The following is a 24,643-nucleotide window of genomic DNA, read 5'->3' as shown; positions in this document are numbered from 1 at the left end:
TTTATTTTTTCATACAAAGAAAAGAGAATATTAGATATAAGATCACATGCTTCTAAAAAAGAGTTTTAAATCGTATAAGAAAAAGAAAGAGAAGATGATTATTCTAACTCTGAGCTCTAACCACTCTGTATCATTGACATTGAGAAGTTTGATTTGGGAAATACAAAATTTTGATTATATAATGAAATTTTGTATTGGAAAAGCAAACCTTTCCGTCGTCATCTAAGACTTCCTTTGTCCAAAAGTCAATTATACTCTGTTTATCTCTACACTTTTTGGTCCAAACTCCAAAACCCATTCATTAAAATATATATAACCAACACAAAAGAATCGCATTCACAAACACAAAACCCATCTGTTACACATTCTTCTTGATTTCTCAGCATCGTTTTTCTTCTTTCAGCAAAGGGATTCATTCGATCAACCCAAAATTCAGAAGATATGTGTTGTGGAGATGGCGATTGTAGGCCACTCGGCTTCTTGCTTGGCTTGCCTTTTGCTTTCGTTTCTCTTATCCTTTCCATTATCGGCGTAATTATATGGATTGTGGGGTAAATTTCTCGAAACTTTTTTAATTTTTAGCTTCTGGGTATTTCTGATTTGGTTTGTTTCTTTCTTTTTAATTTGTTTTCTTTCCATTTATCTCTGTTTTCTGTGGTTTTTTTGGATGCAGATTGACGCTTACTTGCATATGTCCTTGTTGTTTGTGCTTAACGGTGATAGTGGAGCTTGCTTTGGAGCTGATCAAAGCCCCATTTCATGTCATGGAGTGGTTCACCTCTCAGATTCCTTGTTGATTGTTCATATTTATCAAAGAGGAAAGTGGGAGAAGCATTATAGTGTGTAATTAGATTACCTTGTTTGTGTGAGATTTACATTTGATATGAATATGAAGCTTTGTGTGTTCTTTGCTTCATTGTAATAGCCTTCCATTGATTGTTTATTTCGTCGATAATCAATATAGAATTGATGTTCTGTTTTACAATATTTCTGGAATGCAAATTTTATTCTCTAGAGATTGGTTTTATGATTTGTGAGGCTACTAGGATAGAAATTCTATGTAAATTATTGTGCTTTTATGGGTGAACATGACAGAAAACAGTTCTTAAGGCTCTTCCTCGTCTGTCTCATGATCATCCAGCTTCCAAAAGCCATCAGCATCTTGTACCATTCCTTTGTTTTGAGCACACCACCATGATTCAGGCACTAAATACTCTTCCTTGAGAGCATTCAAAGCTTTGTTCACACGTGCTATGTCCCTTTTCACTTCTAACGTGAATCCACCTTCATTTCCCTGTGTTCCTGCCACCCCATGTAGATAAGCCTCCAAAGAATGCCAGCTCTTGAAACCTCCGGGACTCTTCAAGTATTCTGACTTTCGTGTGTCAATTATCAGCTCCTCTCCAACTTTCGCATAACCCGTCAGTGGGTAATCCGGTACTATGTCGGCCTTGTTTCGAGTTCGCAGCAGATGAAGCTCATTCATGGAGTTAAAAGTCTTTCTGAAGTTGCGGTCTCCTACATGTGGACTGCCAAACAAAAAGACTGTAACAGGGCAGGGTTTCTGCGGTTGCTTTTTCCCCCTATTGATCTGATTTGCAATAATGTCTGTTGCATTCAAGGTTCCAAGGGCAGCACCTAAACTATGTCCTGTTATAGTTATACTGATATCTTCATCTTGAAATTCTTCTAGTAGCTTCTCAATTTCAGATAGAACCTGATCATTTAGATGATAGAATATAGTTAGTGATATATATATATATATAGAGAGAGAATATAGTTAGCAACTCACTTGCTGTCTTGCACTGTTTGTGTTAAACGGTGATCGAGCATCTTGAGAAGTGTAAATGGAAAGCCAGCCTTTATGAACTTTAGAATCATTAGATGCTCCAAATAGTTTGTCGGCAGGAACAAGAGGAAATTCAAAGTCATTAACCCATTCCAATGCTTGTATTGTTCCTCTCCAAGCAATTACAATGTCCCTTCTTCCCAGTGCAGCCTTTCCTTCATCGGTCGCCACAGCAATGTACCCTATCCAATTGGACTCTTTGTTCCATGCTTCCCTTGATAGAGACCTTAATAAAAACGCTTCTGAAACTTCAATCCCTGATGTTGCATAGAGAAATTTGGTGATATTATACTTGTAGGGGTTGGCAATAGCTAAACCAACTCTGGAGAAGAGGTTCTTCCTTGAAAAATGGCTGTCGCCAGCAAATTTTGACAACCTGTTCGAGTTGAAACTATCATATGTTGCCTGTGCCATATCTCCATAGTGAAGAATGTATTGTCGAAGATCGATGTCCAAAGGGTCTAAGAGGTTCTTCCAGTTATCCTCGCCACTGAGCAACCTCCATCTAGTAGCTATGTTACCTATCATTTCTCAGACGTGCCTACTCCCTCCGGTTGTAACTGTGTTTCTATTCTCTGTTCTCTAAAGTACATAATGCAACAAATTATGGCACAAAACGTGTCTGAGGTAGGTAACAAAAAAGTAAGGCACCAAAAACGCCATGTTTTCAGATCATCATTTTCATCCATTATTGGTAGGTGGCTAACATTGTTAGAATTAGATCGGTGATTGATTCTCCATGCTCTCACCTGAAACTTACGTCTGCAAATGATCCCTAAAATTAGCTAAACAACATTGAGGAACTTACTATAATTGTTTATACACCACTTGCTCATCTTTCATGATCACTTTTGTTTTTGAGCATTTCTTGAATCTCTGTAATTTGAGCAAAGGTCTCTTCTTATTTCATCAATGAAAAAACGTTAGTCTCCGTTTTTAAAAAAATACCTTAAACTTTCAAACCAAAAAATAAGGTTGAAAAGATGATTAACCCCTTTCACCTGTTTCTTAAATGAAAGTCGAGGCTGCTATATAGTAGGGTTAGTTGAAAACTTGACATACAAGGCAGAGGAAGCAAGTAGTAAACCATGCCTTTAAAGATAACTGTTTAAGTTTGTTGTATCTAACTATGCACCAACCACATCAGAGAGTGGAGCTGAGGAGATAAGCTTTACCTAAATCTTGTGCTATTTGCTGGTGTTTGAGCAGTTATTGTTCAATTGGTTTTAGTCAACCACTCTATTACTACTTTCTCTAAAACCTTCACAGATAATATGTTTTTCTTTTTTGATATTGACATAATCTCAGGCACCTAAGTATTTAAAAATGGCCATTATTAATACGTTTGGCTTCAAATATTACATGTTTTTAGGCATCTAAAAGCGACCGCCCATCAATATTTCATAAGTGGGATGCAAATTCTCATAGAGTATTCGGGCATTTTTGACCAAAACTTTCCCACTTCTTACAAACTCGTAGTGCCAACTATAATTGCCCCACTTCTTATTGCTTGTGGGAAGGGGAAGTAAAGGTATCAAGCCATGGACAATAGCTTTTTCATTAATCAGAGATGGAAGCTTTGCACATTTACATGCCTCACAAGCATTATCATTCTGGTGTTCTTGCTTAGTCAAGACCATGAGACCCTGAACTTCTTAACTTTTCGAAGCTCGACCTCATCGGTGTCATCTTCATTCAGTCTTGTTGACTACTATGTTGCAGCTAGCATTCAGTTGCAGCCCAATGATACTTCACTTCCTCTCAGTGAGGATGATAAACATGAGAAGAAAAGCTGCAACATCTTTGATGGCAAATGGGTTTATGATCCCAAGGCAAGTCCTCTCTATGATCAAACTAAGTGTCCATTTCTTAGTGACCAAGTTAGCTGTCGAAGGAACGGCCGGCGAGATTTTGGCTACGAGAAGTTGAACTGGGAAGTCACTGGGTGCAAGGTGCCCAGGTGAGCTTAAAGATCAGCTCTTCACTTCAATTTCTCTTCTACTTCCATTTCATTCTTGTGGAATTGAAGTGGACTCGTTTAATCATGAACTTTGCAGGTTTGATGGCAAAGATATGTTAGAGAAGCTAAGAGGAAAGAGAGTGATCATAGTTGGGGACTCACTTAACAGAAACCAATGGGAATCTCTTGCTTGTCTTCTCTATTCTGCTTTACCTCCTTCTCAGGTTTATGTTGATGTAAAAAGTGGCAGCTACAAGATCTTCAGAGCAAAGGTATTAGCTAAACTTTTTCATGTCACATTTTCAGATACTATACTGTGAGTTTGAAGTAACAGTGCCTATGATAATCTTAGGAATACAATTGTTCTGTGGAATTTTTCTGGAGTCCATTTCTCGTCGAACTAAAAGTCGACGAGGAAAATGGTGCTAGAATATTGGAGCTTGACAAACTCTCAGCTATGTCAAAGAAATGGTATGGTGCAAATATCATGGTGTTCAATACTGGTCATTGGTGGGTGCATCAGGGAAAGTTGCAAGCGTAAGCACCTATCAAACATTTGCTAAATTATATATAAAAAAAGTCTCATTGAATTTCGTATTTTGTGTCTGAAAAAATACTCTTGAACTTTCAAAAGTTTCAAAAGATACTTTTAAATTAAACTTTCAAATAAAGTTTGAAAATATCTTTATCGTGTTAGTTTTAGATGGAAATAGTTCATTTCAAAAATACTTTCTAACTTTGAAATATTTAAAACTACCATTAAACTTAAGAAAAGTTAAGAGTACACATACTATTAATCTACGAATAGAAACCGTTGATGGCTAGTTACAAAAATAACTCTAAATTTAAAAATATATATATTATTATCGTTAGTATGATGATAAAATTTGTTTGAAGTTAAAACATAAACGATTTTAAACAAATCATATAGATATCTCTCATTTTTTTAAAAATAATATGGATACTCATTTTTCTTCTATTTTTTTTAATTCTTATACCAATTTTTTGAACGAAAAAAGAAAAGCAACAAAGAAAGAAAAAACAAAAACATAGAATTTGAATCAAAACATAAAATCTTACAAAATTCGAAACTCAAAATCTCCCTTCCAGGCATAACAAAACAATAAAAAGGAAAATTCAAGTCCTTAAAATTCTTTAGTGCTTCTATTATTCTCTTCTTATTATAGCTCTTATGCCTCTAAGTCATGAAGTGTGCAATTTTATTTATTTATTTAGAGACAGAAGAATATAAAAAATTTAACAAAAGTGTGAGTATGTAAGAGAGTATTGAGTCTTGAATAAGAGGAAGAGAAGGAAGAGGGAAAACAACGGAGTAAGACGGTATTGATTGTTTTTGTTCATATAATAGTAAGAGTATTTTTAACATTTTTAAAAATCTTTTATTATGTTTAAGCATATTTTTGAAGTTTTGTAAGGTTCAAGGATATGCTTGACAGGAAGTACATAGTTTAGAGGTATTTTAGTCTAAAACTTATCCTACATAACTGTACCATTCAATCTGAGTTGTTTAAGCAATCAAAGCCAAATGCTTCTGATGTAGAAGAAGATTTCATTTCATCTTTGAGAAACCAAATGATTAACTTAAGAGACAAATTTTGCAGATGGGACTACTTTCATCATGATGGGAAGATGATAGCAACAATGAAGATGGAGTTAGCACTTGAGGCAGCCATGAAAACCTGGTCAAATTGGATTGATCAGAATGTGGATACGAATAAAACAGCAGTTTTCTTTCGAAGTATATCCCCAGAACACAAGGGGAAGCAATGGTGCTACAACGAAACCGAACCGTTCTTCGACGAGTCCTACCAAAAGATATTCCCTGAGTCGTTAACTGAAGTATTCGAGAGAACAATGAAGAGAATGAAAACCCCAGTAAAGTATTTGAACATAACAAAACTATCCCAGTATAGAAGAGATGCACATCCATCAATTTATGCAAAAAAGCAAGGAAAGCTTTGGGTAGCAACAAAGCAGAGAAAAGAAGAGATCATTGCTGATTGCAGCCATTGGTGTTTGCCTGGTTTGCCTGATACTTGGAACAGGCTCTTGTATGCTACTATTGTGTCAGACTTCCATTAATAAGTCTCGATCAGTACTACCAACTGATACTCCCAAATACCCTTTAGATATATAATTGATACGCGATTTGGCATAGCTATTTTAGATTGGTTGAACCTTTTTAATCATCATCTTCACGCCTGTGGCCCTACAAAGCCACGTAAAAAACAATCCACTTGAATATCTTCAACAGTATCAATGAAATTCAATTCTTTGTTTTATCTTTGTACCTCTCTCTCTGTAGTTTTCTTCTTTTTGATCTATGGTGGTTGCCATAGATCTTTTCTATTATTGTATTCTATGAACTATTGTATTTCAATAGTGCTTTTTGTATTGTACTTAGTATCTTTACATAAAATTCTTAGATTCGTTTTAGCAAAGAACATATTCATTTTAGTAAGAACATATCATCAAAATATATATATGTATTCTAGTTTTTAGTAATTGACCTTATGTAATATCTTATCAGCATCTGGTACTCATATCTGTGTTTGTACTTCATGGATTTGAACCAAACTTCTAAACCATTTCCAAAACGTAAAACGATTTATCTTTTTAGTAATTCTAGAGCATGTTTTAGTTGACCATAGAAAAATGCTTTGTTTGAAAAAAAGTCATTTTTATTCAAACTTTTCTTTGATAAAATCAGTTTAAAGTAAAATTTAAAAGTATTTCAAAAGCTATTTTGTTATCAAACACTTCAATTTGAACCATAACGCTACATGTTCTGTATAGCTTTGATCTCATGGTCGTATGAACTTCACCTTCTCCACCATGCGTTCAACATGATAATTTCCCCAGGTTCCAAATTGTATGTCCATTATTTTCCAAAATCGAATCTTTTAAATTTGCCCTTTTACTAAACAAGAAGAATCATACTCCAAGATTGAATCTTTTAGAGTGACAACATTATTTCCCAACACACAAAGGGTCGACAACGGAGTTAAGAACTAAGTTGGTTAAGTATGGAGACTGTTTTATAGGATCGACCATGAAGCTAAGTATTAATCTCAAGTATGAAGATCAACATAAAGGTTAGCCATAAAGCCAAGAATTAAGTTTGTAAAGTGTGAAGACTGACTCATAGAAACGGCCATGAAGCCATTAGTTAATTTTGGCCAAGTGTGAAAACCGACCCATAGGGTCGTCAAAGTTAAGTTTTGGCCAAGTGTGGAGACCAATAAGTAGAGTCATCCATGAAGTCATTAGTTAATTAATTTGGCTAAGTATAGGAGACCAATCCCATAAGGTCATTCATGAAGTCATTATTTTATTTTGGCCAAGGGCAGAGACTGACCCTTAGTTAATTTGGCCAAATATAAAGACCAACCAATTAGGTCGGCTATGAAGTCAATTAGCTAATTTGACTAAGTATGAAGACTAGCTCATATACAGTCGACCATAAAACTATAATTTTATTTTGCCTAAATATGGATACCGACTAGTAGAGTTCTTTGCCTCGGTTTAATTTAACCATGTATGAAGATGAACCACGACCATAAATGCCATTAATTTATTTTGGCAGAGTATGGTGATCCACACCCATATTAAGTTATACTTAATTTGACAAAGCCTGGAAATGGACCTATGGAGTTAGCTTTGATAGGTTTTCAAATTTGTTATTTGATTTTGATGGTACATTCCCATTGAATTAATTATGTTCAGTAAAATAGAAGGTTAGTTTGGGCAAAGCCAAAACTCTTTCTTACAACTTGAAACTATACCCATTCAGTAATATAAATTTGGTTTTCTTTTTTATATAAAAAATGAATTAAGTGATTCAAAAGTTCTGAAAATGTTACAAATAATTAAGGTAATCAATCAACTTATAATTTATTGCATTTATAAAATATTACAAGATGAAACAGAATGGTAATAGAAGCTTAACAAAAATAATAACAAAATTAGTGTTATTAAAATCTGATACACAGGAATGATGGAAATTAATTAGTTTTGTTAAGAAGTTGTTGTAGAAAGTGAATAATGTTTGCATGAGAGGTTCCTCCATCATCCATAGCTTCTTTTGCCAATTCCCTCCACTTCCTCAACCTCTTTCTTATTTCTTCTCCAACTTCTCCTTCTTCCATAACTTCATTCACACATTTCTCTATCTCTTCTCTTCTACACATTCCATTGTCTTCCTCTCTTAATCTCACCCTCTTCCCAACCCTCCACACATCCTCCACGTACTTGGCATTCGTTGGCTGGTCCGACCACTGCGCCATCGTCACCAACGGCACTCCCAAACTCAACGCTTCCAGGGTCGAGTTCCAACCGCAGTGCGTAACGAAACATCCAACTGATTTATGAGCCAACACTTGGAGCTGACAGCACCAATTTACCACCAACCCTTTCTGATCACCTGCTGCGTCCTCATGATCCTCAATGAAATTCTGAGGAAGCTTATGGACCTCCGATTCTCTAACAACCCATAAGAAGTATTTGTTGGTTCTCTTCAGGGCACATGCTAATTCTTCCATTTGCTCCTTCTCTAATTCAGCGCCACTTCCAAATGAGACGTAGATGACGGATTTGTGGTGCTTAGAATCAAGCCATTTCATTGTCAAATCTTTGTTTTTGTTTGGTTCAAACATGCTAACCCCATAATCTTTGTCGTTTTCTAGCCTTCCATCTAAGTACATTGAAGGAACCATTGGACCAATGTTCTTCATTGCAAACTCCCCTTCCATCCACTTCACCTCCTGACAAATACATACATACATATGTATATAATTTCTCTATTTTGATACCATAACTTCAACTTATCATTTGTTATTTTTAAATTAAATCTATTTCCTTTAACTTCTTTACAATAGGTTTCCATTTTTCATCATTTCAATATCTGTCTAGATTTTGTTCATTTGAGGAATACATAAACATATACATATTTTTTTTCATCCATGAAAATTTTACCCCCAAAAACACTTCAGAGTGTTGTTTTGGGATATATTTTTATAATATAGCAAAAGAAAAAAAAATGAAATGAAAATTAAATATATGAACAAAACAATGAATAGGTAACAATATATGTAGATACTTGGGATGTTACCTTTGGTTCTAAGCTATCAAATGTGTTGGCAAAGATCCAATGGGCACCATTCACTGCTACAAATTGGTCAGCTAAGAAGCTAAGAAGAGCTGGGTACTTGTGTTGCTCAGAAACAAAAGAAGGCAGATCTGAAGAGCAAAGACCCGGAAGTCCATTCAAACAAATCAAACTCTCCTTTAATGCATCATTACTAAGCCACCCTTTATGAAAGTTGTAATAAATAACATTAACAGCGGAAGATTGAGTGAAAAACGCAGCACACAAAACACCAAACTGTTTGGCGATGTCAAGAACCCATGGCATGATAGAGTCATAAACAAGGCAAGCAATTGGATTGCCATGGTCTCGATGACGAGTAAGAAGTTGAGTCAAATGCAAGCGAATGGAAGCCTGGCGACGCTCCGAAGAAGCGTGGTGGGTCTCGGGATCCGTGCCTTGGTATGGAAAGAGAGATACATTTTGAATAGTGAGATTAGGGAGGTCATGAAGGGAGGAAGAGTTGGTTAAAATGGTAAGCATTGTAACTTTGAGTCCTTCATGGTGGAGGTATTTGGCAAATTGGAGGAGTGGGTTAATGTGACCTTGGCTTGGATATGGAATCATCACCACATGAACTTCATTTCCATTCTCTTTTCTGATCTCTTCAAAGCTGCTTCCCATCTTACACTAAAACAACTCTCTCTAGAGACGATGTGTTTGTTTTGGAGTTGGAGAGACTCTTTTTAAAACTATAGCAATGAGCTAAGACAATACATCATATGAAAGTGAAAACAAACATTTTATAATCAGTTGATATATGTATTACTAATTTCATTCCCTATGTATGTTTATCACTTTCTTTATATTTTAGAATAAGGTTATATACACATCTTGTCCTTAATATAAAATATGCAGTCGATCATGTCTTGTACCTCCATAAACTACATAAAATCCATATTCCCTCGTTTTCAATTAAGCTTTCGATTATCTCGATAAGTTGTTAATTTGAGTATAGTTCTCGTAGTGAATAAAAATATATACAAACTTTTCCATTCTTTAAGTTGATGATTTGATTTTCTACCACGTAATGTTGAGTTGAAAAAATTGCGGTATAGAAAATTTAACGAGATATAAATAAGTGCATAATAAACTAATTATACTATAATTCAAACTTTCACTCCACATATTATAGTGGATCGTAAAATAACAAATAAAAAGGATAGTAATAATAATAAAAAAGAACGACACTAGGAAATATATTGATTTGCCCCAAACTTACGTCAAATCTGCTACAACTATATATTCTACTATGATGAAAATCGTAAATAACCTTCAAACTTGTTCTATGAATCCCTTTCCAATAGTCCAACGACACGAACTATTTGACATGACACGAGAGAAACAAGACAAAACAATGATAGCTAAATACAATAAAACAGTCCGAAAATCTAATTGAATTAAGCTAGTGGACAAATCTTAACCCTCATGGAAGTTGGAACCTCGAATAATACAATAATTAAGAAAATCATAAGCAAATACAAAACTTAAAAAACTTATAACTTTTCATAAGTACGCTAATAAAAACCATACCTATAAATTGTTTTTGTATCTCTCGTCCTACTTGAGTAAAGAAATCTCATTTTCACGGCAGAGGTGAACTCGAGTTACATATATATCGAGTAGTATCAAGATACATAACGAAGCTATCTCTAGTCATACTATGCACTGAATAATCTCTAGTTACATAGAAGTGCAAATATTTAGTGATACCAAATTATAGCAGTGCACATCTCTAATTGTACTATGCATGCACTGAACAATCTTCAGTTGCATAGAGCTGAGCAAATATGTAGTTTTCCTACATATGCACTGAATAATATCCAGATCTGGTTATTATATTGAAGTTTTTAAAAAGTTGAATTGTAGTTTTGGAATGGTTTGTGATATATTTCATGAGAATTTGTTCTACATGTATATGTAGTATGACAAAAGTTAATGCAAATATAATGGAGATTCTGATAGATTTTTTAAAAGTGATAAAATCTTACCAAATTTCCCTGTGCTTTATGTTTACATATCTTTCTTTGTGTTTTCTTTTAATTAAGTTGCTTCGCATCTAAATTAATTAATTTACAATGTTTTCAATTTCTAATAAAGGTGTAAATCGGTTGGATTGGATTAAGGGATATTTTGAAACCAACCTAAAAGAATTTCAGGTTGATTGGGTTGGCAACCCGAATGACCCGAAAAGCATTTTCAATCCAAACCTAAAAAATGGGTGGAGTTGGGTTATCGAATTTTATAATTTTTTTTTTCGTTTTTTAATATTTGTTTTAACAAACATTACGACACCATATATATCCATAAATCCACACAAATCCAAAAATATTCCTAAAGTACAACGTTAATATAATAATAACTTCTAATATTATTTAAGGGGAGTTAAATATGAACATAACTTCTACCAAAGAACATTCAAAATATTGTATTTTAAAACTTAACATATATATATAAAATAAATAATATCACTAATTCAAGTTGAACTGAATTTTTTAACCTCAACTTGAGATCCAACCCAACAAAAAAAAAAAAAATCTAACTAATCTAAATTTTAAAATAACTCAACTCAACCTAAATTTTAAAATAACTCAACCCAATTTTTATAACATGAGTTATCGGTTATTCTCGCATCCCTAATTTCTAATAATCACCCATGTCAATATACCTAACTTCTTTGAAATTGTTTTTCTTTTCTTAAATTTTTTGAGAAGTAGCCTCATGAGAGGTTCAAATAGATCTAATAAAATTAAGATTTAAAACAAGTTTTATTTAGACTTAATGTAATTGCATAAAGTAAATATGTATTATTACTATATGAGAAGATTTATGGCATTATTACAATGGAGAATAGGAAGATGAGAAGATTGAGATTGGACCATTGGTTCAATTAAATATCATCCGTAGTAAATTAAACTTTTAAAAGAAAAAAAAATGATTTTGTTCATTGGGTAACATCATAACATGACCAGAAGATACAAATATAATTAACATGGATACAACGTGGTAGTTGTAAATATAGTAATTAGATTTAAAATATTAGTATATATAACAACATTTTAAAAAAAATTGTAAATATAGTAAAATATATTATTAACCAATCATGTTACAAATATTGGTCTATTACTAATTGAAGATAAAAGCCTATCACAAATAAACTTTACTATATTTATAATTTTTTTAAAATGTTGTTATATACTTACTTGCTATTATTTAAATTGTTACCCATTATAATTACCTGGGTCACAACGAGTGGAGAGTCGTATTAAGCCTGTTGACTTTGGGACCATTATGGTGTCAGATGTTTGCAAGTGGACAGTAACATAATAGGCGTGGGTCAAAATTGTAGGAAGTCTTGGAAGTGGATAGCTCGAGTAGGGCAACATTTGAATGTCTAATCATTTGATCGAAAACACCTAGACATTCCAAACAAGAAGTTAAAAATATCTTTTAAAGAGACGTTTCTCTCGAAATGATTCGAATGGAAAATTAAAGTTTGTGGAGCTGGGTGCCGTGTCCCCACCCGTCATTATGACTCTCCTACGTTGGAGAGTTCAAGGGTTAGGGACACTACAAACATTCTGTAATACTTGTGATGCATTGCGTCATTTGAATCCCCAAGTTTTATTCTTATCTGAACGAAACGTGGAGAAATATATTTATACAACAATTTACTTAATATACAAAATGTAATATGTTTTCTTTTTCAAACAAGAAAAATTCAAATTAATCTATAAAATGACTTGATTAAAAAGTTCATATTCAAAATGTAACAAACAAACATTACATATAAAGGAATACTATATATTTTTAATATTGTTATTTTTTAAATTTACCACTATATACTATTTATTCATTCATAAAATGTAGCTATCTAAGAAAGAAGTTGCAACTCGATTGGACAAGGGAGAACGGCTCGAGCGAAAGGACTTTCTTCGATCCGAGCCATGAGCGGTGCAGTCCTCCGGCTCGAGCCATTTTCCCTTGCACTGCCCAGGTGCGTCCTCTTGATTAGATAGCTATTAGATTAATTTCAGGAATCTTTTGATTCTTTTACTTCTGATAAAGAACCCGTTGGTATTCGAAAACGGGTTGGTTATCCATATCATTCGGGTCTCTTTTCCTTCTATATTATGTACACCGCGAAAAGACTCGGATCGTCCACTCCATCCTTCGGGTTCTTCATATAAATTGTCAAACCTTCAAAATTCCTGCTCTGCTTACGCTCCTGCACTCTCACTCACTCAACATTCTATTCGTAAGCTCTTCGCTCTTTGAAATCTCGCTTCCTCATTCTAGATTCAATTTTCATGCCTACTTCTCTCTGCTGATTCTACTTTTTTCTTCATTTTTACAATCTACTTTCATTGCTTTTTGTAATTTGCCTTCATATGCCTGTTTTGCTTAAGAAAACATATGTAGCCTTCTTGGTTTAGGGTAAGCTTAAGAAGATTTTCCCGCCTCCTCCTCCTTCTTCGATTAATATTGTGTATTTTTTTACATCTTAGGACGTATGTGGTTATTTCGGGCTCAGTACATGAGATATTGAAGAAATAAAATGAGTATTATACCTAAAGAAAATATTGAGGTCATTGCGCAATGTATTGGGATCAATAACTTGTCCTCAGATGTTGCTTTGGATATTGCTCCCGATGTTGAATATCGTCTGCGGGAGATCATGCAGGTGATTCTCTTGTTTATGCTTAAATTATTGTGGCATGGGGCTTTTGTTTATGATTAAACTTGATCACAGTGTTCATCCTTCCTTGCTTCATGAATCATTGAATTTCATTAATTTTTCTTGGTTGAACTGTCTTATCACTTATGGTATGTGTTTGGCTCAAGCAAAGTATTTTTAGGTTGTACTTGTTTTTATCAAGGGGAGAGGAAAAACTGTTTATATGAAGGAACTGGCGTATAATTCTTGTAGGCGCTGGTGCTGCTTAACAATTATTCCTAAGTTAAAATGAAGAAAGAAAATAAAAAAAAATTAAAATCGAGGTTTGGCACCTCTATGTCAAAATGAAAAATTGGGTGATCGGTAGTGAGTCAGTGATCTAAGAAGCACAAATATATATACAAGACATGGATACAACACGGACACAGTGACACAAGGATACAGACACAACAAAGACACATTTACTAAGACATACATTTTTAAAAGTAAATATTATTTTTAAACAAGAGCAAAATTTAAAGTTAATGAGTTTATGCATTTATATCATAAACACATAAAAAGTTAGTTTTATGTATTCCACTATCATTTTTTTCATATATGTGTCTACTTAGTATGTGTAAAAACTGTTTAATTCATGTCTAACAAATGTTGGTTCTATTTTGACTTTGTACTATTAGTGTCATTATCAAAACACATTTATTACACTACAAATGGTTTGATAGGTGTCCAACAAGTGTCGGAGTGTCCAAGTGCCTTACATGTGTCGAATATTAACACACTAGCCAAACTAAAGTGTTTGTGCTTCTTTAATGTCTTTGAAACCCTTGGTTGTTGAAATTCATGAGTCTATTGCCAGTGTAGGTAATGAACAACTAAATGGCCTAAACTGAATAAGAGGTCATGCATCTTTGTTCTAATGGTTCTATGTTAAGGTACTATAGTATTTGTAAGCATAATGCAGTAGCCTCACCTTGTAGAAGATGAAATGATGGAGAAGCTAAATTTTTCTCATACTCAAAATTTAGGAGGCCATCAAATGCATGCGTCACTCAAAGAGAACTACGTTGACAGCGAATGATGTTGATGGTGCACTGAACCTAAGAAATGTTGAGGTAAGTACGATACTTGTGGTTATAGCTCCCATATTACATGTTTTAAATTTGCAAGCGTTTGACAGGTACTTTTTCTATGTGTGCAAATGAATCTTTACATGTATCTTAATTTGGAAGTGATGCATAAACTTTGCTTGTCAATTCTGACAAGTGAGGACCAAGGTAAGGAAGCCATGAGTTCCATTATTCATTATTTGAGACGATTTGAATTTGGATCATTGAACTTCCTTTTGTTACATCCCATCTTTGGTGCCTGGTGCATCATTTTGGACAGTGGCTATCAAAATGATTACGTCACTTGAAAATCCCTAAATTGGTATTACACCGAAAGGACAAATGTTGTACGTTTGATTTGCAAGGTTGAAAGCAATTTATTCATGGTTTTCTGGTGCTATTTTATCACTTCCACGTATAAAATTATCTGGTAGATTTGAGACTATAATGTGCTTAATTCATCAATCATCAGGTACCATGCGTTCATTATCTTAATGCTCTTTCTGCAGTGACTCAATATACCCTTTTTCCTTTTTGTCAGTTTCTAATAAAAGGAACACTGTTGATTCTCCTTTTTAATATTGATGTGGCAGCCAATGTATGGTTTTGCTTCTGGAGGTCCCTTGCGATTTAAAAGAGCCATTGGACATCGGGATCTGTTTTACCTTGAAGACAAGGATCTGGAATTTAAAGACGTACGTGACTTTTTCATCATTCTTGCTGTCCCATTCTTGGCAGTGTCTTTAAATGAATGTAAATGTGTGTTTTACTTGTAGATCATTGATGCTCCACTGCCAAAAGCTCCTTTTGATACAGCAGTGTTTTGCCATTGGCTAGCAATCGAAGGTGTACAGCCTGCAATACCTGAAAATGCTCCTGTAGAAGGTTTGTCACAAATCTGACTAAAGTATTGATTGTTTCACAAGCCAGGCAGATAGTTTTATTTGGATACCCAAAAATGTTAATGACTGATATTTAAGTAATTACATGCTAGCAGTGTCGCAGATGTTTTCGTATGTTTGTCGGTTGGAAAGTAAACATTTCATCAAGGCTGATAAATTTCAGGGGCCCAAATGAAAAACTGCTGCAGTTACCAAAATGAAGTAGCAAAAGGAGGAATAATAATAATAATAATAATAACAGTGGGAGATAAATGTTTAGTTTTGCCTCATTATAACAGCTTCTCATGGTCCTCAGGCTCAGGCCAATAACGGAGGAGAATATCTTTTGCCAGCTCAATCTGTTAAATTATAAGTTTAGCTGCTCTAAGAATTGGTTTAAGCCTTACGGTTTTATGATCTTTTGTCTGACATTTTTTGCAAATGTTGTATCATTTGTGTGATCTAAGTGCAACTGTGCAGCAAGAGTTTTTGCTTTGTTAGTTATGGAGGATTTTGCTAATGTTCAAAGCCTGTAATGTTTTTTTTAACATTTCCAAACAGTAAGATTTCCTCTAGGAAGTCTATTTTTAATGTGGTTTGGAGGACCAAGGTTCCTATAAAAGTTGGGTTCTTCACCTGGCAAGTGTTGGGTTGGGTTAACACTGTGGATAGGCTTTTGAGGAGATGATCTTCTTTTGTTGGGCCTTTTTGCTGCTTGCTTTGTTGGAGGGCGGAGGAAGATCTTGATCACCTTTTTTGGGATTGCCATTATGCGCGCGCTTCATGGAGTTTGGCCTGAGCCATGTTGGTCTTAGAGGGGTTTGTACAACAATCGAGGAGTTCCTCCTCCATCCGCTTTTTAGAGAAAGGGGTTTTTTTATGGATCACTGGGGTTTAGGGTTTAGGGGACATTTGTGGGGAGAGGAGCGATTGTGTGTTTCGTGGTAGGGAAAGGGATAGTTTAATCTTTTATTAGATTTCATGTGCCCCTTTGGGCTTCAATTTCGAAGTCCTTTTGTAATTTTTCCATAGGACATGATATCCTTCTCAGTCGGTTCCCCTTCCTTTAGTTGGGGTGTTTTTTGTGGGCTGGTTTTTTTTATGCCCTTGTATTCTTTTCATTTTTTCTCAATTGTGATTTCTCATAAAAAAAATTATTTCTTTTACTTTTTTTGTCTTTTTCCCACTTGTAGTAACCTAAGTTGTTTAGTGACCTCTGTCTCATCTTTCCTATCTACAGTAATTTTACCTCCTTCTGATGCCAAAAGTAATGAACAAATGGGTGGGCTGCCTGTTGACATTAAATTGCCAGTTAAGCATATTCTGTCCAAGGAGCTACAGGTAATTGACTTGTTATTTGGTTATATAATTTTGTTAAAGTTAAATTAATAGCTAATTTCCATGTTTTCATTACATCATTTGCAGCTATATTTTGACAAAATCACGGAGCTTGTTGTTAGTAGGTCAAGCTCAATTCTATTTAAGAAGGCACTAGTGAGTTTAGCTACGGACTCAGGACTTCACCCATTGGTTCCTTATTTTACATGCTTTATAGCTGACGAGGTATACATGTTTGACCATACAAGATCTAAAGATAGCATTAAATGTTATGATTTCTATTTTAGTTTGTTTGTTGTTCTCACATGACAGGTTGCACGTGGACTTGGTGATTATTCCCTTCTTTTTGCTTTAATGCGTGTTGTCTGGAGTCTTCTTCAGAATCCTCACATCCACATAGAACCTTATGTGAGTTGAATTCAATGTATGTGTTAAGGTTCATGAATGTCTAGCCCTAGTAGTATTCTGACAACTCATTGGTGTTCTATAGTAGCTAGGTCTCTGCCATAATCTTGCCCTGCCTTGTCCTCCATGGTTCTGGGCTTTCGCTCAGTGTAACTCATATTGTTAATTATGACCTTTTTCATAAACACAAATTGGGCTGCGTTTTTCTGTATGGTTTCTAGGGTGTATTTATAGATTTTTATTTTATTTTATGGCTGAATTATAAAAAATACCAATGAATTTTTAATAGTTTCAATAATACCCTTAAACTTTCAAAAGAATTGAAGTATAACCTTTAGTATATGGGTAGAGGCCATTAGTGCCTTGCTTTAAAAATACTCGTGAACTTTCAAAAGTTGCCTTATCCCTCAATCTTTTAAAAAAATAATAAAAAGATAAAAATGCCATTACCATTAGTATATCGACAAAAGCCGTTTATTGACATCCCATCATCTTACTCCATTTCCTCCTTCTCAAGTGCTCTAATTTATGACCTAACAGTTCCCTATTTTTCCTCATTTTTTCCCTCTCTTCTTCAATACCCTATTACTCCACCTTCCTTCGTTCTTCAATCTCTAAAGCTACTTCTTCAATTAAGGTATAGTGGTAACAAAAAGAAAAGCAATAATGGAATCACCAAGGGACCTTAGGACTTCAATATTTTAACAAGGTTGTACTTTAGTAGTTGAGTTTGTCTCAATACATCGTTTGAGTTTATACACAAAAAGAAACTTTGAAAATTTGAATCATATTTTTTAGGATAATGTAATGGGAGGAAAAAGAAAGAAAACACGTGCATTGCCAAATTTGTTGCTTTAAAATCTTTGTTAATGTTTTTTAAAGTTCAAATTAGTTTAGAAAGTTTTCCATGATCGAAGTTGATATTTCTTTGTCGATCATATTTGTATTTGGCAATTCATTATTTTGCCGAGTTTTGAGAGAGATTTTGATATTGGGACTTTTGTGTGATTTGTGGGCTTACATTCTTTAACTTGAAATTTTGGGTTCTTTGTAGTTGCTGAGAAAGTTCATGTAGGAATTGGACAAATGAAAAGAGGATGAGAATATCTACATGAAAAAAAAAATGAGGGTATCTATATGGGTTTTTTTCAAAATTTTTCTTTCCCAACCTAAGATACTTCAAATAATTGGGTTATACTAATGGTAGTAACACTTTTTTGAAGAGTTAAAAGGTATTAATGCAACTTGTGTAACTTTACAGGTATTCTTGAGATGAGGTACTAACAGTTTTCATCCAACAGTGAAGTTATCTTTTAACTTTCTTTTGTAAGGTTTAAGGTATAATCGAAACTTTTGGAAATTCATGAGTATTTCCAAATAAAGTACAAAGTAAAGTTCAGGAGTGTTTTTTGTAATTTAGCCTTATTTTATTACTTTATTTTTTGTTTTCTGAGTACATCAATAGAAGGGATGAGAGATCAAACCTCCGATCTCAAGGGAGTGTGCATGCTACCATTGAACTAAGCTTACTTTAGTCTATTTGTAACATTTATTGCAACAAAAGGTTTCTTTTGTATTCAAAAACGAAAAAGCAGGACTCATAACTTGTCTGCCAGAAACATGGCTTGCGAAGAAAATATTTAAAGTTGATTACAAACACAGGCTGATGGGTATCCCCAATTCCTTCTATTTGGCCCTGTGAATAGTTGCCCTCCATTTATCTCTATTAAAGATCAACGTGGCTTCTCATTATTACTCAACTTGTACAAAGGATATTTAGTCTGCATTCATTTTTATATTGTGAATCTGCCATGTTTTGAGGCAACAAAAAGGATGGTATTGTGGTTTTGCTTGGTGCTTTGTGTAAAAAGTATTCAATCCGTCTCTGAGACAGGTGCTTTGTTTTTTTTTTCAGCTACACCAAATGATGCCATCTGTTGTAACCTGCCTAGTTGCAAAAAGGTTGGGGAATAGGTTTTCAGACAACCACTGGGAACTTAGAGACTTCACGGCAAAAGTGGTTGCTTTAATCTGTAAAAGGTGAGATTTATTTATCCTGATGCTGCTTAATTTAATGCTTATCAGTTTTGGGTATGGCCATTAGCATTAGGGTCTGGCTTCTTGCATTGTTTTAGAAGTGCATGCATGATGTAGAATACCAACAAGAATGAATCATGTATTGTATTGTTTTGCTTCTTTTTTATCACTTGCAGTATTTGCAATTCTCCTTCTCGATCTCATTCTTAAATTGAATAGATCAAACTGTTTATGAATTTTATTTTACAAAGTAAGAAGCCTCGACGGGGTTTGACAGATTCCAGTGGCATACCTCTGGAAAATTTGGCTATAGTCTCCAAAGCCTCTGGATAAGCATTTAAAAAACATGGAACAAGTTCAACCTATTAATATAATTAGATTATTCTTAGGAGATATTATTCTGGAGATATTATTTGATATTATTTCCTTAAGTGTATTTCTCTAATATATAGGCTTGTATCTCTACTAAATAATGAATGAAATATAGATTAATTCCATAAAATCAACATGGTATGAGAGCTCTAGGGTTTTCGCCTTATTGAATTCTAGCCTCCACATCCCGTTTGATCTCTGCCTCCGTTGATCATTCATCAACGGAGGTAGAATCATCTCCCATTAGCCGAAGCCGCCCCTTAGATCTGCAAATCCGCCGTTGTCGTTGCACCTTCCCTTTGCCACTCATTGCTGTTCAAATCTGCCACCATCCAAACCCCAGAAACCCCATTCGTTTTTCACTAGCGTCCGCGGCGGCCATCTCCTTCATAGTTCTTCGTCCGATCTCTTGTTTTTCTGTTAGCCAAGCAGCCGATTGAACCTCTGTCAGTTGAAGCCGAACGCCCAGTCGAAGAGTTTCGGTTTTGTCCGTCGTCCAAGAAGCTCCGATTGCCGCTGCGTTTCGTTGCCGTTGCTCCATCTCCTTACGCTGTCCCAACAAAACCATGAAACCCCATGTCCTCAGATCCTCGCGTCTGCCTCCAATCTGTTCCAGATCTGTCTAATTTCGTTCAGACCCATCCTTCATGTCTGCCTTCAAAGTTTAGATCGAAGCCCAGATCCAACGACGCCTCGTTTCTGTTTTTGTTCAGATCCGCTAATCCTCTCTGCTCCATTCAGTTCAGTTTCCGTTCTGTTCGCCCCAGATTTCCCGTTTAATCTGATTCTGACTTGCTCTAGTTTAGTTCGTTCGGTTCCATTCTGATCCGACAAAACACTTCTGTCCAATTCCGACCCTGTTTTCGTCCAGCTTTGATTCTACTTTGCTTCAGTTTTGCTCTTTCATTTTGCCCCCCGAAGTTCTTGTTTCGTTCTTCCTAGGTTATGTTATAGATCTCTATACGAGGATCTATGTTTCTACCCCAGAAGTTTTTCGTGGGTTTGTTTTAACCTAGAAGTTCTTTGTGTGTTTGTTCTTCGGGTTTTTTCTTCTATTCTAGATATATTGTTTCTTTTCTTAGTTCTTAGCAAACTCAAGTTTGTGATTTCAACCTTGAGTTTGAGGGAGGGTATTAATATAATTAGATTATTCTTAGGAGATATTATTCTGGAGATATTATTTCCTTAAGTGTATTTCTCTAATATATAGGCTTGTATCTCTACTAAATAATGAATGAAATATAGATTAATTCCATAAAATCAACACAACCATCTCGCTACATTTAAATTAGATGATGGAAGGAACATAGCTTTTTGGGTACTCCTTGGTGCATGGACCGGCCACTCAAAGTTTATTTTCCAGATTTTTACCGCATTGCTAGTAACACAAACAATAGTATTCATGACCATTGGTACCAACAACCTCAGCGTGGAGTCTCTATTTTTGCCAAGCCCTTAAAAGAGGAGGAAATTTCGAGCTTTCAAAATATTTTGACATGACTCCATGGCAAATCACCATCCCAAAACGCAGACTCTAGATCTTGGTCTTTAGATCCTTCAGGCAAGTACACGGTTAATTCTTTATCAAAATACTTAATTGCGCTGACTGTATGGAGAAGACTACATTTGAAGCACTGTGGAAGATTAAGAGCCTAAGCACGTGAATATCCTGATATGGATTATGATCTTTGGCACTCTAGGTTGCTCGGCAACACTTCAGTCCAAGCTTCAAGGCATATCAATTTCTCCGTCCATCTGCCCTTTTGTCTTGCAAATGGAGAAGATTTACAACACCTTTCATTTGACTGCCCCTTTTCAGTTAAGTGCTGTCGGAAGATCTTCTCCATCTTCCAAGTGTATTCGGTCTTTCCCTCATCTTTTAAGGAAAGTGTTTTACAAATTGTAAACAGGCCACAATTACCTCCAAAGCAAAAATCTATGGTCAAACGCAGCAAAAGCATTACTATCTGAAATCTGGTTTGAATGGAATCAAAGAGTCTTCGACGACAAGCCTTGCGACTGAGCAGCTTGCTTCGATTCATTGCGTCTCCTTGCCTCATCTTGGTGTTCACTCTCAAAGCTTTACACTGCCTACTCAATCCAAGAAATTTGCCTTAATTGGAATGTTTTTCTCTCTTTAGCTTAGATTTGCTCGATAATTTCAAGTTCTAATTCCTTCAGACTTGTGAGGTCCTTAAACTTGTACCCAAATGTATCTCATAATTGATAGTAAACTTTGTATCATTATCATCAAAATATATTAAAAAAATATGTTTCCTTTCCAAAAAAAAAAATATTTTACAATTCTCTGTAGACAAATGTTACTAATATTCTGTATTTATTAAATCTACTGGACTAGGCTGGAGGAGCTGCACCTCCAAACCCTAGCCCTAGGATAAGGGGGCGCATTCTGTGGCATTGTGCTTTCCTTGCTTTTCTTTGGGAATGTGGTTAGAGCGAAATTGGAGAGTTTTTAGGTAAATTGAGAGATCTTGAGAAGAGCTTTTGGAATGGACTGTTTTTATACAACTACTTGGGGGTGTGGGCGTTTCTCTTATTTATTTATTATTGTTATATATATATATATGTATGTATTTATTTATTTTGTATTGTTTCATTTGTTCTCAGTAAAAGTAGGTTCTTTTAATTAAAGAGAAGAACTGTTAGGCTAAATCCCCATTTCTTTGAGAGGTTGTGCTGTTGAATCTTTTTCTGTAAGATTGCCCTTTCAATGTTTTGCAGGTTTGGTCATGTTTACAACACTCTTCAGACAAAGCTCACAAAAACTCTTCTCAATGCATTTTTAGACCCCAAACGGGCTTTGACTCAACATTATGGTGCAATTCAAGGATTAGCAGCCTTGGGGATGAATGTGGTATGCTCTTTTCACACGCTTCTTTAATTAGTCTAGGGAGTTGAAGATTGCTAGATTGCAGAAGCAAGCCAAAAGGAAAATGATTGTGCAGAAAGAAAACCAACATGTTTGTGTAAAAATTTATGCAAAGCAATAAAACGGAAGAAAGAAGGGAAGAGATCTTAAGAAAGTTGCCTATGATTTCCATTATAACATACCAAATCAGGTTGAATGTAAGCGATGTGTGAGAATAATGTGCTGATTTATCCGAATTGAATATGCAGGTCAATAAATTTCATCCTTGGTATACAAACGGTGTTCCTTTAAAAATGTTCCTTTTGGCTTTCTACTTGTTTCTCCCATCCAAATGTTTGGTTTTCTAACATTATATCAAGGTTTATATGATCAAATGTTGACATTTCTTTTCATCTCACCCACACCATTTGGCTGCCGCAACTACCTTTAATTTAAACATCTTTTGCTTTTTCGCAACAAAATAGAGCTGTATTTTATAAAGTACTTGGCCTTTATATTATCATCACATTGAAAATAAATGTTCTAAGATAAGAATTATGATGTCCGCTCAACTTCATTTGAAATTTCAATAAAGTATCAAAAGTCAAAAGGCCTTTTGATTTCATAGTTATTTTTTATTTGTCTTGTCATTGGTATATTTTTGTAATCATCGCAGACCTCTCAGTTTGTATAGGATCAATATTTTACAGGTTCACCTCCTTATACTTCCAAATCTTGAGCCATATCTGGGGCTTTTGGAACCTGAAATGCTTCTTGCTAATCAAAAGAATGAGATGAAGCGGCATGAAGCCTGGCGCGTTTATGGAGCCTTGCTGGTGAGTTCTTTCTATTAAGATCTTGTGCAACTTTATTACCAGAGTATTATGTGGAAACTGATGGAATGGGATTTTTGACATGATATGTTTTCCAGCGTGCGGTTGGTCAATGCATTTATGATCATGTCAAGATTTTTCCTCCTTTGCCTAGTATGCCTGCGGGTTCTATCTTGCGGACGAATGCGAGAGTTATCACCACCACATTTCTGAGTAAGATCTTGCAACTTTATTTAAATCAAAGTACAAGATGCAAAAAGACTATCAACTTCTGCTCTGGTTTTCACTAAGCTGAAATTTTTTATTCCTAGGACTTGTAAATTTTTAGCTCTACCTCTGTCTGGGATTTTTAGTTTTGAGTTTTATGCCAATATAGATCCGTCCTCATTAATATGCTGTGAAATATATGATTAGTGAAACGGTGAAAGAATGAAACAGAAATTCTTGCCATTAGGGGAACTAAAATGTAAATACTTGATATATGTCCTAATTGTTGCTTGTGTAGCTGACCAAATTTCCCTAGTAAAAGAGTGATTTTTTGGCAAATCCTTTATATCTTAAATTTTTTGGAACTTTATAGTTCTTGAGTAAGTACACATTATTTAAAGATTTCACATTTACATTGATCTTTTTGTTTTGCATGTGTAATCTTAGACAAACGCAAGGAAAATGCCGACCACTTAGAAGGGCAGCCTCCCCTTAAGAAGATGGTAATGGATAGTCCAATGGGTGTCATGCCAACTAATTCATCTGCATCACACATGGAAGGAGCAGTTAATCCCGCTTCTTCCAGCAATTCCAGTCTGATTTTGCCGACATCTTCTCAACCATTGCAAAACGAAACCATTCCAGGCAGCAATAGTAGGAAAGGCAAGTATGATGATCAAATTCTTAAAAGGTCAGCTGTCTTATCTCAAGTCTGGAAGGAGGATCTTAAATCTGGAAAGTTGTTAACATCCATGTTAGATTTGTTTGGTGAAAGTATGTTATGCTTCATTCCTGCTCCTGAATTGTCCATGTTCTTGTAATAACTATCATCCATTTTCAAGTAGAAAATATTGTTCGTCCAGCTGTAAAATTATGTATAAGCTAATGGCTATTCTTTTTCTCTTTAATCTAGAGGAAATTTTCATGCATTGACCTTCCTA

The 24,643-nt window shown here is 34.9% G+C and overlaps 5 protein-coding genes across 5 annotated transcripts; 3 read left to right on the top strand and 2 right to left on the bottom strand.

Annotated features, from left to right (window-relative positions):
- The first annotated feature begins 93 nt into the window (after positions 1-93).
- Positions 94-987, top strand: LOC101206994 (signaling peptide TAXIMIN 1). The gene is made up of 2 exons (XM_004140065.3): positions 94-551; positions 674-987. The coding sequence occupies exons 1-2, from the start codon at positions 442-444 to the stop codon at positions 795-797; spliced, it is 234 nt and encodes a 77-aa protein (XP_004140113.1). The 5' UTR covers positions 94-441; the 3' UTR covers positions 798-987.
- LOC101206759 (phospholipase A1-IIgamma) lies at positions 913-2,415 on the bottom strand. Its single transcript, XM_004140064.3, has 2 exons — positions 1,793-2,415; positions 913-1,717 (listed from the first exon to the last, which is right to left on the bottom strand). Exons 1-2 carry the CDS (start codon positions 2,375-2,377, stop codon positions 1,106-1,108), a joined length of 1,197 nt encoding a protein of 398 aa, XP_004140112.1. The 5' UTR covers positions 2,378-2,415; the 3' UTR covers positions 913-1,105.
- LOC101217736 (protein trichome birefringence-like 42) lies at positions 2,342-6,120 on the top strand. The gene is made up of 5 exons (XM_004140193.3): positions 2,342-2,476; positions 3,222-3,809; positions 3,907-4,081; positions 4,162-4,346; positions 5,432-6,120. The coding sequence occupies exons 2-5, from the start codon at positions 3,391-3,393 to the stop codon at positions 5,910-5,912; spliced, it is 1,260 nt and encodes a 419-aa protein (XP_004140241.1). The 5' UTR covers positions 2,342-2,476; positions 3,222-3,390; the 3' UTR covers positions 5,913-6,120.
- Positions 6,121-7,745: 1,625 nt separating this feature from the next.
- Positions 7,746-9,851, bottom strand: LOC101217502 (UDP-glycosyltransferase 74E2). The gene is made up of 2 exons (XM_004140192.3): positions 8,941-9,851; positions 7,746-8,593 (listed from the first exon to the last, which is right to left on the bottom strand). Exons 1-2 carry the CDS (start codon positions 9,598-9,600, stop codon positions 7,835-7,837), a joined length of 1,419 nt encoding a protein of 472 aa, XP_004140240.3. The 5' UTR covers positions 9,601-9,851; the 3' UTR covers positions 7,746-7,834.
- Positions 9,852-13,073: 3,222 nt separating this feature from the next.
- On the top strand, positions 13,074-24,631 carry LOC101206514 (transcription initiation factor TFIID subunit 6). The gene is made up of 13 exons (XM_004140063.3): positions 13,074-13,234; positions 13,485-13,660; positions 14,680-14,766; positions 15,354-15,455; positions 15,537-15,645; positions 16,882-16,982; positions 17,067-17,204; positions 17,292-17,387; positions 19,300-19,424; positions 22,536-22,668; positions 23,373-23,498; positions 23,594-23,708; positions 24,150-24,631. The coding sequence occupies exons 2-13, from the start codon at positions 13,535-13,537 to the stop codon at positions 24,521-24,523; spliced, it is 1,632 nt and encodes a 543-aa protein (XP_004140111.2). The 5' UTR covers positions 13,074-13,234; positions 13,485-13,534; the 3' UTR covers positions 24,524-24,631.
- Positions 24,632-24,643: the final 12 nt, after the last annotated feature.

Source organism: Cucumis sativus, chromosome 6 (assembly GCF_000004075.3).
Source record: "Cucumis sativus cultivar 9930 chromosome 6, Cucumber_9930_V3, whole genome shotgun sequence".
Lineage (NCBI taxonomy): Eukaryota > Viridiplantae > Streptophyta > Magnoliopsida > Cucurbitales > Cucurbitaceae > Cucumis > Cucumis sativus.
This window is presented reverse-complemented; position numbering and strand designations above follow the sequence as displayed.